Source organism: Caretta caretta, chromosome 13 (assembly GCF_965140235.1).
Source record: "Caretta caretta isolate rCarCar2 chromosome 13, rCarCar1.hap1, whole genome shotgun sequence".
Lineage (NCBI taxonomy): Eukaryota > Metazoa > Chordata > Testudines > Cheloniidae > Caretta > Caretta caretta.
In genome coordinates, this window is record NC_134218.1 from 13,150,992 (window position 1) to 13,168,322 (window position 17,331).

Sequence of the window (17,331 nt, forward strand, 5' to 3'; positions counted from 1 at the left end):
CATGTCTTCTTCCAGCTGCAGGTTTTATGGAGGTGGGTTAGGACGGGGCATGGAAAGCAGTTTACCAGAATATGCAGAATATGCATATCTTTGTATATGGAGTCATTGTGGATCCTGTCGGTGTTTTGGTTTCGGGAAGAATGTGGGTAGGTGCCAACATGGAGAAAGGCACCAGAGAGTAAAAGAGAAGTGTCAGGCTCAGAACTTTCAATGGGATTTGTGCTCCAAAGCCACTTAGGCACTTTTGAAAATCTCACCCTTAAACATGATTTTTTAAATATGTCCTTTGTCCAGAGATCTAAAAATGTTTAGTTCACCAAAGTTCAATACACCTGCAAGTAGGTAAGTATTATTACATTCATTTTACATACTGGTAGACTAAAACTCAGACAGATGGGGGGGCCCCATGTCAGGGGAATCACTTGGACTCTCCACCATGGTTAAAACAGGGAAATGTAGTATTAGATAGCACCTACTCAAGTTTTAACCATGCTCCCAAACTGGACAAAATATGAGTCAAAGACAGTGAAGTCCCATATACACTACAAGACAAGCATGTTGCAACCAGGTCCTTGAACAGTGATATAGCAGCAGACATGTCTCCTTAGAAAATGTTTGTGATTAATTTGTAGGTGGTGAGAATACTGCAAGATTGAGCCATTCAGGCAAATGACACCAGTTTTACACCATGCTTCCCACCCAGTCGCCCTTTGAGAAGTGTAGAGCACCTTGAGATGTGCTTCATACATAGTAGGTTTTAAGATCCCTGCAATACCAGGTTTTAAAAAAATGTGCTCAAATAAGAGACACACACAACATAAATCAATTAGGAACAAAGGCTCTTCCCAGATAGTTCTACAATCAAATTCTTTAAAAAAAATAGTCTATCCTGTCTGTACAAAAAGATGAGGGGAAATTTACAAACGTTCTAATTCCTTCTAATCCCTTACAATGGAGAACTGTGATCACACAGGTTATTGTGTGATTATGTGTCTTTGAGTGCTTGTTTAGTTACTTATTAAAAGATACCAACTGACTTCTGGTGTATGAAAAGAAAAGATTGCTTGATACTTTTTTTTGCATTTTCGAAAGAGAAACTGAGCTTCCATTTATACTATGTAATGCAGTCCATCCAGTGTCATCTCACAGTCACAACTTTTTATTCATATTGGGAGAATTATATGTTCTTTCACATGGAAGGGACTATGGTTTCACATTTGCTCAGGTTGGGATTGCTTGCATGATGATGAGCATGGTACAGACAGATAATAACTTTTGTGACGGAATGATGTGAAATATTTGTGAAATAAACAATTAAGTAAGAGGGGTAGCTATGGACAAGCAAAGACGTATAAGTCTGGATACCTGGGACCTAATTCCCAACCATGTGGGCAAATCTTTTCCGCCCCTTTTTGCCTCAGTTTCCTCATCTTTAAAAAGGGGATAGTAACGGATTACCCAACTTTGGAAAGCATTTTAGGATCTATGCATGTAAAGCACTACCTACAAACAAGAAATTCTTACATCATTTAGTGGTGCCTTTAATTAATGTTTAACAAACACTGACCATGTAAATTGTCTGATATTCCCATGTGAAGGAGATGACAGGGCAGAGTAACTCCCTAACTGATGATGGGTGTTTCATTAGAGCTGCAGTTGTTAATCCTTTTCCTTTGTGTCTCTTTTTAAATAAACTTATCTTGGGAAAGGTTGAAAAGGAATAAGTTTAATGCAGATATTGAGCAGAATTTGCTAACAGTGGAGAAGATTGCCTAGTGCAGGAGTTACAGCACATCCTTTAAAGACAATGGGTGAAATCCTTGCTCAGCGATGGGTGAAACTGGTTCAATGGAGCCAGGATTTCACCCACTGACAGACAGGTTAGGGAAGGTTATTGAAAATATTTTGTAGTGCAGTGAATAGTATAGATGCTGGATATAGGGAGTTCTACTAGCTCACCTAGAGAGTTCCTTTCACCTATGATTGCAAACCAGAGCACAGCAATGTCAATACAAATGTTTATAGCGCAAAATATATACTAAAAATGCGAACATGATACAAATTCAGCTGTGAATGTCTGGCCATAAGGTGTTAAAACTGTTTCAGCATGTTCTGGAGGAAAGAGAACAAGAACCGTGTCAAGGTTCCTCCCCCACTCTGAACTCTCGGGTACAGATGTGGGGACCTGCATGAAAAACCTCCTAAGCTTATCTTTACCAGCTTAGGTCAAAACTTTCCCAAGGTACAAAATATTCCACCCGTTGTCCTTGGACTGGCCGCTACCACCACCAAACTAATACTGGTTACTGGGGAAGAGCTGTTTGGACGCGTCCTTCCCCCCAAAATACTTCCCAAAACCTTGCACCCCACTTCCTGGACAAGGTTTGGTAAAAAGCCTCACCAATTTGCCTAGGTGACTACAGACCCAGACCCTTGGATCTTAAGAACAATGAACAATCCTCCCAACACTTGCACCCCCCCTTTCCTGGGAAATGTTGGATAAAAAGCCTCACCAATTTGCATAGGTGACCACAGACCCAAACCCTTGGATCTGAGAACAAAGAAGACTTTTAATAAAAAATAGAAGTAAATAGAAATAAAGAAATCCCCCCTGTAAAATCAGGATGGTAGATATCTTACAGGGTAATTAGATTCAAAAACATAGAGAACCCCTCTACGCAAAACCTTAAGTTACAATAAAGATACACAGACAGAAATAGTTATTCTATTCAGCACAATTCTTTTCTCAGCCATTTAACCAAATCATAATCTAACACATACCTAGCTAGATTACTTACTAAAAGTTCTAAGACTCCATTCCTGTTCTGTCCCTGGCAAGAGCAGCATACAGACAGACACAGACCCTTTGTTTCTCTCCCTCCTCCCAGCTTTTGAAAGTATCTTGTCTCCTCATTGGTCATTTTGGTCAGGTGCCAGCGAGGTTACCTTTAGCTTCTTAACCCTTTACAGGTGAGAGGAGCTTTCCCCTGGCCAGGAGGGATTTCAAAGGGGTTTACCCTTCCCTTTATATTTATGACAAACCGCATGTCAGAATGCAGTGATTTTCAAGGTAACGTTTGAATCAGAGAATGACATGGTGTAGAGGAAACAAGATGGCTCTTATGGTTTATTTCTTGGCAGTCTTGCAATGCAAGCTAAATGTCAAAGCTTTTGCTGTTAACATGACTGCCTGTGGAGAAGCCCCATAGGCCTTAGGACTACAGCCAGTGAAACCATAGGCTCCATTTGGAGGGATAAGCCAGGTGGCTGGGGAGTTCTGGTGTGACCAAAGAACTATTCGTATAGTTTAAAAGAAATCAGCAAGAGTATAAAAGGGACAGCTTGATTAGAGCACTGGAGAATGAAAGCAGCTTCATCCCCAGAGCAGTTACATCAAAGGCAGGGGCAGTGCCAGATTGCCAGTTCCTCCCCCACACCCTTGTCTTCTAAGGGCAAGACAGTTCAATCCTCAGCCTCTGCTGTGATTGACAACAGGGGTAGCAACTGGGCTGAAGATACCTCGCTACCTGGAATAGGACTAAGGGTATCAGCCAGCCAACAGATGCTAGAGACTCAGCCACTTTGGACGTGGACTGGATTTGAACCATTGTTCTAGATGTAAAAGGCTCATTACTACATTACCCAGCCAGAGTCTCTTCCCCTGCTGATGCTGTTTAAATTACTGCCGCAGAATAATTTACCCAGGAAGCTCTGATTTCCAGGAGGATTGTAGCACCAGGGTGGCATGTGTCATAATTTGGGTCTTTTTCTTTATAGTTCTGACAAATCTACAACAATGCTGTCAATGACAACATGGCCTCCTTTGGGAATAATACACTGTTATAATACACTGACTTTCAAGGGTCCTCCCATGCTGCTATATACCAGAAGCCTGTCTGTCAAGGGCTCTGACCTGCTCCATGACACCCTCAATAAGAACACTTAAGCAAAGTCTACCTCCTAGTACTACTATTGGTTATATTGTATTTAGTCATGGGGAAAAGCATAAGAAGAAGAAAGGAAACACCAATACTTACTAATCTCTTCCCCCCTGCAATTGTATGAAATAACACACACCTCATCCTAACAGCTTTTGCAGGGCTTGAGCTTCCAAGCAAGTCAAATCTTATCCAAAATTGTTTTATGTTTGTGATACATTAATGCTGTATAATACAAATGAAAATAAATTCATTAGAGTAAACTTCCATCCTGATCCACACTTAACGGTACATTGGCATATTACAATTTAAAACCCCAACCCTTTTGTGTGTTACAATCCCATTATTAAAACTGAAATAATTTTATAAATCTAATTTGTTTTTCACTATTCATTTTTTTACATTTTGCTCTGTTTGAACAATGCAACTAGATTTGTCAGTTTCACTGTTGCATACTTTTTCTTTTCAATTTCACCTTTGGGTGCTCATGTAACAGCTAAATAATCTCCAATGTTTGGGCTGCCCATGCTGCAAAACATTTATATTTTAAAAAGAAAATCATTTTCAGCATGTTTTTCAATTTGCAAATGTTAATTTTATGAAAGATTTCTAAGAGGATTTTTAAAATCCCACATCTAGATTTTGGACCTAAACTACTTGACATGATCTTAAACCAAACCTAAAGTAGTAAAAATGTAGAGCTGGTTGAAACATTTTCAACAGTATAGTTTTCCAACAGAAAATGCAATTTTGTCCAAATCTAAATGTTTTGTGGAACTGTTTCAATTCACAACAAAATTTTCTGTGGGGAAATTTTGTTTAACTTTATCATTTTGATTCAACTTGTTTAGACTTTTATAAAATATTATCACACATTTAATATTTTTAAAATATAATACACAGTTCAAAAGGATTTAATAATCCCAAATCAAATTTTTGGTGGGGGATTTTTATTGTACAGATTTCCTATGGAGCCAAGATTCGAGGGCAGAGGGTGTATAGATGATTGAGAGTATCTTAACCTGCACATATCTTTTTAAAATGTGGACCGTTAATTGCTGATCATTTTTATACTGCTTCACAGAACAATTAACATTGAGTCCCTGGCCATAAGAGCTTACAATGTCGGTAAAAACAAGGACAACACAAAAAGGAAACAGAGAGGAGAAGGGGTAGTAGAGAGAAGTTGAGTTGGTAAAATTAAACTCTACAATGCAGGGATTGTATCTTCCTCTTTGTTTGTACAGGGCCTAGCTAGCACCATAGAGTTCTGCTGGTATTTCAGGACTTGTAGGCAATACCATAATAATAAATAAATATTAATTACACCATCACCTGGGAGGCGAATGCACTCTCCTTATGGTGACACAAAGCAAAAGCTTTCCTGGTCATACTTTTAGCTGTAGTCTCTACTTAGGCAAGCCTGAAGAGGTGAGTGTGAGAGAATTTACTTGAGAAGGAGGAGGCATTGTGGACATTGTCAGGAAGGGAGTTCCAGGGCTAGGGGGTCATCACTGAAGTGGACACAGGTGGGAGAACACTAAGGGGAACAGCTGAGGGAGTAGCTTGCGCTACGCCAAGATGTGGTGGGACATGAAAAGAGACAGGGACATAATGCAGTAAATGCTTGTTAATTGGCTGTCAGAGTCTTGATAGTAAGCAGAATTCACTCTGTTGGGCACATTTATATTCATTCATAAATATAGACCGCAATGCAATGCTCTGCTCCCGCATTATGGAGGGTTTCTCCTCAGTTGTCATATGGCATGTCACTAATTACAGGCTTTCGCCTACAAAACGCCACCAGAACTATGCTTCTCTGGGCTGTACTTTTGGTGCCACCAACTGGATAATGTTACCCACTGCAGCTCATGTTCTCCTTGATATTTTTGCTGAAAGCTGTGTAAAAACCATGTGACCTACTGCATCTCTTCTACACCCAAGAGAGGCTGATACACATTATTGAATTTCAGCCAGGGCTTCGACTACATGAATATTATAGCACCCAGAACTCCTAACCAGCCCCACTGGGGTGGCAGGTGTTACAAGCACAGACACGATCCTTGCTCCAAAGAGCTTGCCAACTAAGAACAGGTTGTGCTCATCATGAACCAAGACGTGAAGGGTGGTTGGAACAGAGTTGGTTAGGCCTAGTGGTCGGAGCTGGAGCCGGCGGTCAGGGAACAAGCCGAAGGTCAGAGGTTGGAGTCAGGGACCAGGAGTCAAAGCCGGAATAAGGAAACAAGCAGGGGTGGCGTGGGCAGGACAGGAGCCAGGCTGGGACCAAGGCAGGAGCAAGGGAGGTAGAGAAAAGATCACAGCTGTGGGCTTGTAGGCTGAGCAGCCGGAGAGCCGTTGTTGCTGGTGGAGTTAAAAGCAGGCTTGCTGGCTTCATCAGAGAAACAGGTGGCCCTGCTGTGCTCATAGGCTGCCTGGAGACTGAGCAGGCACAGCTGCAAGCCCACATTCCTGACAGCAGCACTCAAGAATACAGCTTCACACACACACTTCAGAGGATGGTACACAAGTAAACGGTGTGTAAGCCTAAATCCTCCCCCTTTGGGTCAAAGCACAGCTCACTCTGGGGATCTTTAAGCCCAAATATAATAGTAAGGCATGGCCGGATGTCTCACTTGCTTTTGGTGGATTTCCATAACACTGCAGAAGCGAGAGGCAGGTGTTCAGTAAGGGTTTTATTCTGCTCTCAGGTACGTACATGAATAGTAAGTACTTCATACTTAAATTATTTCCCCAAAACAGATGGAAGACTAAAACTGGCTGATCTTAGATTATCTCATCCTAACAGAACTAGAGAGAAAACCCTCCTCCCTAATTTGTCTCTGCAATGTTATTCCTCTGCTGCTTTGGCCATTTGAGTTATAAATGATTCAAATTATTCGGGCTTCCATCACTTCTCCCCAGGGAATTGTTTTACAGCATAGTGGACTTCAGTGTTAGGAGTTTTTCCTTGGCTCAATTTCAACCCTTTACTCTTATTTCAGTTTAACAGTCTCTCATCTCACCGAGCTGCCTTTTAAATAGTCTCAGGTAGATCAACAATCACAGCAAGAACATCTTCCCATTCTTCAGTCCCATCACCCCACTCCATATGTTTTTGTCCAATCAGTGCTTCCGATGAAACTAATGTAGGTCATGCATTAACTTTAAAGTTTGAACAAGCAAGTGACAAGTGAACCTGAGGAAGCTAGCCATTTGACAAACAGCACTGGTGGAACTGCGTCACAGAAAGCAACTAACAGGTAAGGAATTCCTCTTCCTGTGGACCAGTGGCCGCCTGTACAGACCGGATGGGGCATGAGTAGGGTTATGCTCAAAGGAGAGGGGGAGTAAACGACTGGTTAAATAGGTCCATCTAACCCAGCAGTGCAGACTGCTGCTCCTAATTCAAAGGCAAGCAGAACTGGAGTTTCACGCCATTAAACAGGAGAACTAGTTCAAATATTAAGAAAGGGGAGAAAGATGGTGTTATCTTCTAGGAACATAGGAATGCCACATTGGATCAGACCCAAGGTCCACCTAATCCAGTATCCTGTCTCTGACAAAAGCCAACACCAGATGGTTCAGAGGAAGGTATAAAAAATGTCTCAGACAGATGTGGGATGACCTATTTTCCTCCTCCATCCCGTTAGATTTCATCCTCATTTCTAATCGTTACAGATTTGCTAATAAAGGGGAATTAATACTTAAGACTACATCTTATATACTCAATGAAAAAAGAGAATATTATATGTATAAAAGCTGGACTAGGCAATGCAGTATGTTGATGGCTCAGGTTTCCATCTCTGGAAAGTTTCAGAAGTTATTTGCTTCAATTAAGTCCCCATTTTGGGAATTACCATCATCCTCCAGTGATGGACATATTAGAAATCCATGTAATAAAAATAATTTGTCTATATAAATGTCACATGACACGGACCATGACCGGCAGTTTCTGCTCATGAGAGGTTGCACAGCTGAAGAGCAGGCGAGATAGAAACTAGGACTCAAGCCCTGGCAGAGCTGAATGAGGTTAGCTTGAACCGCACAAGCATGCATTGTGCCTGGCTTGTCAGTGCTATTAATCAGCCCCATTCATAAGCACTAAAACTCCCAACATTCCCATCCCCCTTTGCCAATCAAAATCGTGATCTAATTATTACAAACACGTTTGTGTAACTTCAGCACTTTTGTCAGTCTGAATAATGCACGTTAACCTTCACATGAGTTAAATATGTTTAAACAATGAAACAAGCTTTAAAAAACTCTCAGGTTGTTAACTTGACACCACACTAGGAGGGGGAACCAGTTAGATCGTAGAGTTCAGCATGCTTTATATAACACATGCATATGTCCAGGTTGAGACCAAATATTGAAGATTAAATGTTTAAATCTGTTTTACCAGTTTGCTTAGGCTGAATACTTGAGCAAGAAGCTGTTTGTGCATTTCTTTGCTTGGTAGGAGAGTTGGAAGAAAGCTACCCCCATCCCATCCTATTCAATTCAGCATTAGATAGCTCACATGGTGCACAGAGTTTATCACTAGATATAAAGTGCAAAATGGATATTAAAGGATATCTAATTGGTTGTGGGGTTTTTTTTAATTAAAACTAGCTCGGTGGGGATTCCTGCCATTCCTGACAGTCATTAGGGAAACTTAAGCTGCTAAAGTAGCAGCCATTCTATTTTAAGCTTAATCTAAAGCAGGTGCTTGTTCCCATACCCAATTAGGCCAGTCTTTAATGTTTAGTTTATGGAAAAGCAATCCTCCTTGTGCTGTCTGTAGTGGATATAATTTATTACAACTGCCTTTTTCAATGCAATAATATACATTTTGCATGAATATATTGCTCTTTCAAAGATTACAATGACTTCTTACAACATCCTTGCAAGGTAAATTTTAATGTATTTTCCAAATGCGGAAACTAGGTACAGAGAGGTTAAGTGACTTGGCCAAGGTCACTCAGGGAGTCAGAAACCTGTCCCTATCAGCAATGGGGAGAGGACGAGATTTACAAGCAAATTCCCTGACAAACTCTACTAAAGAGACAGCTTCTCTCTTTGGAGAACCACTCAGGAGCAGTAAACTAGGAATCACCTGATGAACCAGGCTCCCAATCAGTCCAGGACTCCCACTCCTTTCCCAACCCATGCCAGGTCCAGGACCTGGGCTGGAAGGTGAAGAGAAAGTTAGGTCAGATGAGAGAGACTCCCCAGCTAGTCCAACAAATGCAGATTGGCGTGGCAACAGCACAGACCAAACATGATTCTAAAACCAGCATATCCCATTCTGTAGGCCTCCCCCGAGTGGGGAGCCGGCTGAGGATCTCTGTGAAAAACAGCACTAGGGAGAGAAAATGAGCATTGGACCATGGAGAAAATGTCTGATACTGGATGTACCTGGTGGATTCTGACTGATCCACTTCTTGTCTTGGAGAAAAAAAAATACGTAATAAGTAGAGGGGAAAGCTTATTCACTTGGAAAGCCTAAATTGTCAGAGAAGCCTATCTGCAAGAACTGATGCTCATGTAGAAGAGTATGACGTTGTATAGTTATAGGGAGCCAAAGTGAAGTGAGACTGTCAGGTGAAATTTCAAAACAGGATGAATTTCAGTTTTTCCAAGTATTTTCACTCAATATCATTGTGAAATAAATTATTCTCTGAATAGAAACTGGAACTGTTAAATTTGTAGATTGAATTCAGTTATTGAACTGTGAAAGGGGGATTTTAATCCCACTGCAAATGAAAAGCTCAACATAATTGCAGCTATGGAGTTGCTTCCAATGCCTCCATAATATTGGTTAAATAGATGGATACTTGAGGTAAAACCCCAGCTTCAAAAAAAGTCAATGGCAAAACTCCCATCAATAGAGCCCTGTGTGGATACACAAATGTGTATCTAGATCCGATCCACTATCCACAAAAATTATCTGTGGAGTTGTAGGGCTCTACACTAGGGGCTGGGCTGAGGCTCCAAGTCATCCCCCCCTCTCCCGAGTCCAGTCAGGGAGAGCCATGTGGGGAGCCTGGGTGGAGTCTCAGACTCTCCACCTGCCCTCAGCAGGGTGAGGAGCTTGGGGGGGTGGGGGGAAAACACAGCTGGGGCTGCTCTCAGCACCCTCCCCCCACCCCACTGCGAGCAGATGGAGGGTCCGCCGCGGCTCCCCACAGCTCCCTGGCTGGGCTCCATGCTGGCCTGCCGTGGGGGAGACCTGTGGAGCTGCCCAGAGGCTACTCAGGCCCCCTGCCCAGGGCAGGTGGAGGGTCTGCTGTGGCTCCCCACAGCTACCCATCTGGCTGTTACCGTCGCTGGGCTGGAGCCAGGTCGGGAAGAGCTGTGCTGGCAGCTGTGCGGAGCTGGGGTAGACCCTCCACTTGCCCTGGGCAGCTCGACAGGTCTCCCCCAGGCCAGGCCAGAATGGAGCCCAGCCAGGGTCCCTGCCCCAACCCCACCTCACCCAGCGTTCCTGCCCCTCAGCCCCTGCCAAATGTCCCTGCCCCCCCAGCCCAGGGCAGGTGGAGGAACCCAGGCTCCCCACAGCTGCCAGTGTGGCTCTCCCTGACCCAGCTCTGGCTGGGGAAGGGGATGGCTCGGAGCACAGCCTGGTCATGGTAAGAGCCGGGTGGGTAGGTGTGCAGAGCCACAGCGGACCCTCCACCTGCCCTGGAAAGGGGGGCCCTCCCAGCCCCCGGCCCATGTTCCTGCCTCCCAGGGCAGGTGGAGGGACCCAGGCTCCCCACAACTGCCAGTGCGGCTCCCCCCGATCCAGCTCCAGCTGGGGGGCAGGCGGCTTGGAACTGCAGCCCAGCCACTGTAAGAGCCAGGCAGGCAGATGTGGGGAGCTGCGGTGGATCCTCCACCTGCCCTAGGCATGGGGCTCAAGCAGCTCCCTGCCCAGTGTCCCTGCTTCCCAGGATCCCTGCCCAGGGCAGGTGGAGGATCTGTGCCGTGGTTCCTCACAGCTGCCCACTTGGCTCTTACCATCAAAGCCCTGCGTGGATACAAAATTTGTATGCGCAGAAATGGTCCATGGATATCCACATCCATGGATATAAAGCAGATACCCATGGATGTGCAGGGCTCTACCCTTGCTTCCCATGCTTATTTTATTTTGATAGTTTCTTTGCCAAACCATGTGATAATGTAGCTATAAATATTTAGCATTATCCCATAGGACTACTACATATAGTAAAAAGGTGTGTTTGAACACACATTCATTTGTTGTCGAAGCAGGATTAGATTGCAGATAAATTGTCAATTTCTGAATTGTACCACACTGAACTCAACATTTGTGCTTACATAATAAATGAAAAGAATGAAGAGGAAAAAAAAATACAGAACAGGAAGAACAAAGCTAATTGCTAACGCACCCACATTTTATATATATATGTTTAAGTACTTCCTTGAAACTCAACTAAACCTCAACTTGACTTGATTAGAATATTAATTGTATGTATCCTAAGTGTTAACATATTTGGACAACTGAAATGCTTATGTATGTTTCATGACAAATTCCCATGGAAATAATGCTATCAAAATAATTACAAAATATTAGTTGCATTCTACACACATGAATCAGAAAGACCACGTAGACAAGCATAAACAAATCTAAACTTCCAATTAATTATTGCTGATCATAAAGGAAGGCACTTTTCAAAATAAATTACAAGGCTAATTAATTGCTGTCACACAGAAAAGTAACAATGTAACATCGTTGTGCAGTAGCTTTAAAAGCCTACTACTTACTGTAATTTTAGCTTGGTTAGTTTGAACAAAGGCTATAACATTTAAAAAAAAAAAAAAACTAAAGTTTCCAGCTTTTATTTTGATCACTTTAGGTATTATTGGATAACAGCATCGAGTATTGTTAGACACTGAATAATTGGAAGTGGAAAGTTAACATTTAAAAAGGCCTGCTAAATTTCAAATAAGGTTAAAAAAAGGGCTCAGAGGAAGGCATATGACAATCAAAGATGACTAACATCTAAAAGTTGCTCTATTCAAGCACTGACATATGCTATGTAGGCTACCAGGAACCTTTATGGTCATATGACAAAACCAACCACTTACTTCAGTCAAAGTTACAGGGACAGACTTGATCAAAATAAGAGCAAGTCGCTGTGCCTTGCTGTACATGCACATAGTATCACTCAGTTCTACATAGGCAATGCAGTTCTGACTTGGACTTGAATTGGACTGGCTAACATGTTCAGTTCCTGTTAGAAGCTTTAGGATAGGAATCAAGAAACATGGATTATAGACGTTTTGGAAGCAGCACATGTCAGTAACCTGCAACGCAAGAGTGCAAAGAAAGATTACCACTGCGTTTGAAGACACAAAGGGCCCAAATTTAAAATGGTCTTTATTAATGCACGCCCCCAAAGTTTGCAAGTGCATCTCTTTATCCACATAAAAGAATGCACACATCTGGGTGAGCATTTGCACATGTAATTACACTATTTTGCTGGGCAAACATTTGAACTCAGAGATTGAGAGCACTTCTTTTGGGATGTCTGCAATTTAGTCCACAGCTTTTTAAATAAATGTGGTCCGATTCATCATCTAATTATTAAAGAAGAATAATCAAAACACTCTTCCATACTCTTGCAAAATGATTCCAAGAAGAAACTGAAGGACTCATTGAAATGTATAGATTGGACTTCCATAGTCTAGCCTGTCTAGAGTAAAAAGGAAAAAGGGGTGAAATTAGCAGCCATAGTGTGGTAAGAAGGCTTGCAGTTTCTAAAGAGTAGCTGGGAAATAACATTTAAATAAAATAGATTTCAGAAGTCAATATTTCCATACCTGGCACTATACAGTATCTGTAAACTTCCCCCTTAAATCAAAACTACTATCTGGCACAGACATCATTTAAAACATGTAAAAGTTTTCCATACATCTGGACTTTTTATATTAAAAACAAAGCAGACGGGCTAAAGGCAGTTTTCTTTGCACAGTCGCAAATAAAAAATTTTTAAAAACTGAGTTTGATATTGATTTCTCCAAGGAGTCCTCGGTAGAATTCTTCTCTCTTCCACCCAAACCTTGAGTCAGAATCACCAATCTTTCAATGTGTTTAAACACACTGATATTCATTTTAATGTGCAAGGTTCATAAAACAGCTTTAACCAGATGAACTAAATGCTTCTCCAAAGTCTGAAAACATCAAAAGTTACGGTAATAAGTGTGTTCATATTTTTCAGTTGAGCTAAAAGGATTTGGATCCATTAATTTGTTTTAATTAAAGGCAAATTGCTGCTTAATGGTGTACAAAACCCAGCCTCAGTGCTACTTCAACTGCAAGGAAGAAAGCTCCAGCTCAAGTTTCAGCATGGTGTGATGCCATTATCCTCCACAGTTCTCCACCAAAAAGATGGAAGCCCAGACTTGGTATTTCTAATGTAAGAGGGGAAAAAAAGCTAGAACACTTTTGGGGGGAACAACAAACAATTTTGGTGCCTTCTTTAAAAATAATTTAGCAGTAAATAGCAAAACATTTCCCCCACCTCCATTCTCCTTTGAAATGGAACAGAAGACTATTGTAAAAGTTTTTACTTTATTTCTGAGATCATACTGAGCTTTCTGAATGACTCCATCCTGACATATGTTAATTCAAAGTGATCTCCAGCACCTTTAAGAGAGACGTGTACTGGTTTTGACTAGAGTCAAATTAGTTAATGTAAGAGAGGAAATATTGTGGGGGGGTTTATTGTTAGCAAGCAGTGTCAGAAAGTTACAAACATTAAATTTAGTCTTAACTAACACAAAGAGAAGTTCAATTACAACTGCAGCTAAAATTGTGTAGGTAATCATTCTACATCTAAAAGCATAGAAGGATATATTTACTAGTAAGCAGATTCTGCAATCCTAACTGGAACTGCAATCAAGAGTAAACTACTACTCAGTGTAACTAAGGATGGCAGAATCTGACCCCAAAGAATTATATTTTTTGTAAATAATCTTTTAAAGTAAGTCACATTACCAGACATGGATTTTGGCCATCTATTTCTTGTTTAACAATAGCTGAAAACAACCTAAGTACACAGGTTATTTACAAGTTTATAAACAATTTGCAAAGTGAATAATTCCAGATAATTAGATTACAATGAACATCCTGTATCAGAGTTACACAGAAAAAGCCTCAGGGAAGAAAAGCAGCAATGACTTTTACAATCATGCATACAATTGTTTCAGAAATAGTATGCTGTGTGAGTAATCCAATTGGAAGACTCTTCCTTCGAGCGTTTTGCTGAGCTGTGTGACGTAAAAATAGACTTGTATGCCTCTGATTTCTCCTCACTGTTGGCAATGGATCTCTTGGTGGTGCCAGCTGAAGCTTTACTGATTTTTTCTGATGCAGAAGAACTTTCATTAGCTTCTAGAGAAGAAACGAAAATTCAATTTCTCTAATTTGCAAATTTAAAAAGCCCCTAAGTTATTAAATCATTTTTGTACCTCTGGAAGATAAGTTTATTGATGGCTTGATTCAGAAATCTGACAGCTATGAATATCTTTCATGAATGTATGAGGTAGGTTCTAGTTTGTCATTTGTACCTCTTTCCGCACATACAAAATTGGCAACTAAATCTAGATACAGGAAAGTATGTCTCTCTCCACTCTGTGTGCATGTACACCCTCCCTTAGCCTTCTGCACTGCTTAACACAGTATTGACATCATTTACTCCTGTATGCAAAAAACAGAGCTCTGAACTCTTGTCTTAGCAAGTAAGTGTAGGAGGCTATTTTTCTTCAGCTACTGTTTTAGGATTAGTTGTTAAATGACAAAAGCTACAGTTGTGACATGTTTATCACTTGGGAATCTATCTATTCCCTTTATCATTGATGAAGTGAATGCCAGAATCATCATTTATAAACTGAAGAACTCAGCCCTTCTTTGGGGAGAGGCAGGGATCAGACACTTTTATAATGAAAATACTCTGATTACTACACAAAAGCACTACTGCTCATCATATAACTATCTCTGGATTCATCAAACAGATAACTTTCTCTTCAGAAAATGTTGTCTTCTCTTACTGTAACTTACATGATTTTGAGTCTCATTTCTAAACTCTGACCTTTACAATGTGCTCATTTTTATAGCTCTGGATAAAAAAAATCAATATGAATTAGAGACATTAAATTTTGTCATATTACCTAAAGTCATACTGCTACTCTTAGTCTGGACTAATGGGTAGCCAAGTGTAATCTTAACTGCATGACTGCTGCTGAATATATTAGGTATGTCCTGAAGTTACTCTCCAGTGTTCTGATATGTAACAGAACAGCAATCAAGTTATTAAAATATCCAAAGCTGATTAGTTTCGTTTGAAAGGAATGTCAAAAGAGACTTGTCCTTCTTCAGATTTAATGGGAAATAACAATTTTTCTGCAAAAGTTATAAACTCCTCCCCAACACTACCAACCTTGCAAACTTAGATGGGCAAGAATATTTATTTTTACCAAGTTAAATCCTATAAAAACTGGAATTGGTAATGAAAACCATAAGGTGACCCTGTCTTATTTTACACTAAATCCTCTATGATGCATTGAACAAATCTCTCACAGGGTCATATATGGGGGGGAGGAGAGGGGGATAACACTACTTTTAGCATAGCTGACGCTTTTATGGTTTGAGAGGAAATAGTAAACAATCTTCTTCAACTCCTAAATAATGGTATTAACACCACAAAGTGGAACCGATTAAGATACAATTGGTAAAACAGACACACAAAAGAAAATATGGATGATATTAAGGACCCAATTGTCAGACCCAGGCTTCTGGGTGTGCATGCAAACATTGGACTGCACTCTGCCCACACGCTTGTGCATTTGGAAAGTTTTAACACCTCCATGTGTGCACAAATATTAGAATTTTACCTCCTACTGGGCTTTATAAGGACAAATTCTCTAACACTCTGCACGTGCTTACATTAGAATTTTCAAGCATGTTTGCAACACGTGGTTGCATGGGTATGTATGAGCCATTTTGAGCACACACCAAGGGAGGCAGGGTAAAAGCCTGGTCAAAAATTTGGCCCCAAATAGCTTACAAAGAATCTCTAAAAATATCTGAACACAGGAAAACGGTTTATGAAAATTTTCCCAGTTAAACTGAAACAAAACACCAACCTGCACTCTTTGTGAAGATGATCTGTTTCCTTTCTCCAGAATTAGTGTTCATACCATCTTTCGCAGTCTTTACTTCTGATGGTCCTGGAGAATCTGCAGAAAAGGAAAAAAAAAAAAAAGCAAAAGCATAAGCTGGTTAAATTACTCAGAAGGTAAATGTAAGTTATAGTTGTGACGACGTTACCTTCAGTGGTGTCTTGTTGAGAGACTGATTCCGCTGCCTTACATTTCTTTGATTTCTGAAACAATATAAGCAGAAAACAGGTTACATTTAGAATCTCCATACTGGATATCAAATCAAGTGTGCATTTGATAGAAATTCAAGTCCCTTTGCTATGCTTATGTTTTTTCTACAATGAACTTGTTTCTTTCCATACAGCTGCTTTATGCTTTTCTTACTATTTTAGTATAGAAAATAATATTTGATTAGCTTGGAGGCATCTCAAATAACAACACATAGGTTGAAACTAAGCTGCCTAGAAGCAGTTTTTTTTCTTATTTGGTTTCATCTTTTTACTAATAAAATTAGTCTTTGTATTTTTTTTAAAATGACCAGCTCTTCGGTAATTTTATTGACTAGCATTGAAACTATTTGGTGAGATATTACAGCTGTGCTCAATTGTAATGAATAATGGCATTTCTGAACAAAAGAAACTTCAGCATAAACAAATAATTGGAATCCTTACTATAATTCAATCTTTATTTTTCTCAATTAATCTTGGTTTTAGCTGCTTTATATTTCCTAGTTTATGAAGGCATTCCTTCTTATATGGATACTCACTTGAAAAACAAAGCTTAGTAGAACGGTTCATTTTAATTTCTTAGAAGGCTGAAAAAATATCAGTTCAATAGCATCTCTTGGCAAGATTTTCAAAGCCCACTTTTGTATGTGCTCAGATAAAAAAAATCTGTGTTAGACTATGTAAAAATACATTTAAAAAAACCGTATGAAAGTATCAGAGAAAAACAATGACAATATTTGATGTTTAAAGATTTGCAGATATTGTCAGCAACTGTAACTTTCTTCAAAGCGAAGAAATTTACTAACATTGCAAACAGATGACTAACCCCAATGAAGGTAAACGTTTAAAATATGTTGCTGAATCTATGAGCTTGCATACTGTCACAAGTATGATTTAATCTTAGGGGAAAAAGTGACCTAGCAAATGCTGCTCTTAGTCTTGTCCAGCAGGTGATGCTAAAAGACCACTATTATAAAGCCAGAAATAAATTACTCAGAAAGAAAGGGCATACTTGTGGCACC

At 40.4% G+C, this 17,331-nt stretch overlaps 1 protein-coding gene across 1 annotated transcript in view; it reads right to left on the reverse strand.

The window, feature by feature from the left end:
- Positions 1-12,282: 12,282 nt before the first annotated feature.
- Positions 12,283-17,331, reverse strand: part of RTF2 (replication termination factor 2) — a 52,686-nt gene continuing 47,637 nt past the window's right edge. Inside the window, exons 7-9 of the mRNA XM_048819763.2 lie at positions 16,252-16,306; positions 16,068-16,160; positions 12,283-14,316 (exon numbers count right to left, since the gene is read on the reverse strand). Of these exons, the coding sequence (XP_048675720.2) occupies positions 14,129-14,316; positions 16,068-16,160; positions 16,252-16,306 (336 nt within the window). The 3' untranslated portion in view covers positions 12,283-14,128. The remainder of the gene's footprint in view (positions 14,317-16,067; positions 16,161-16,251; positions 16,307-17,331) is intronic.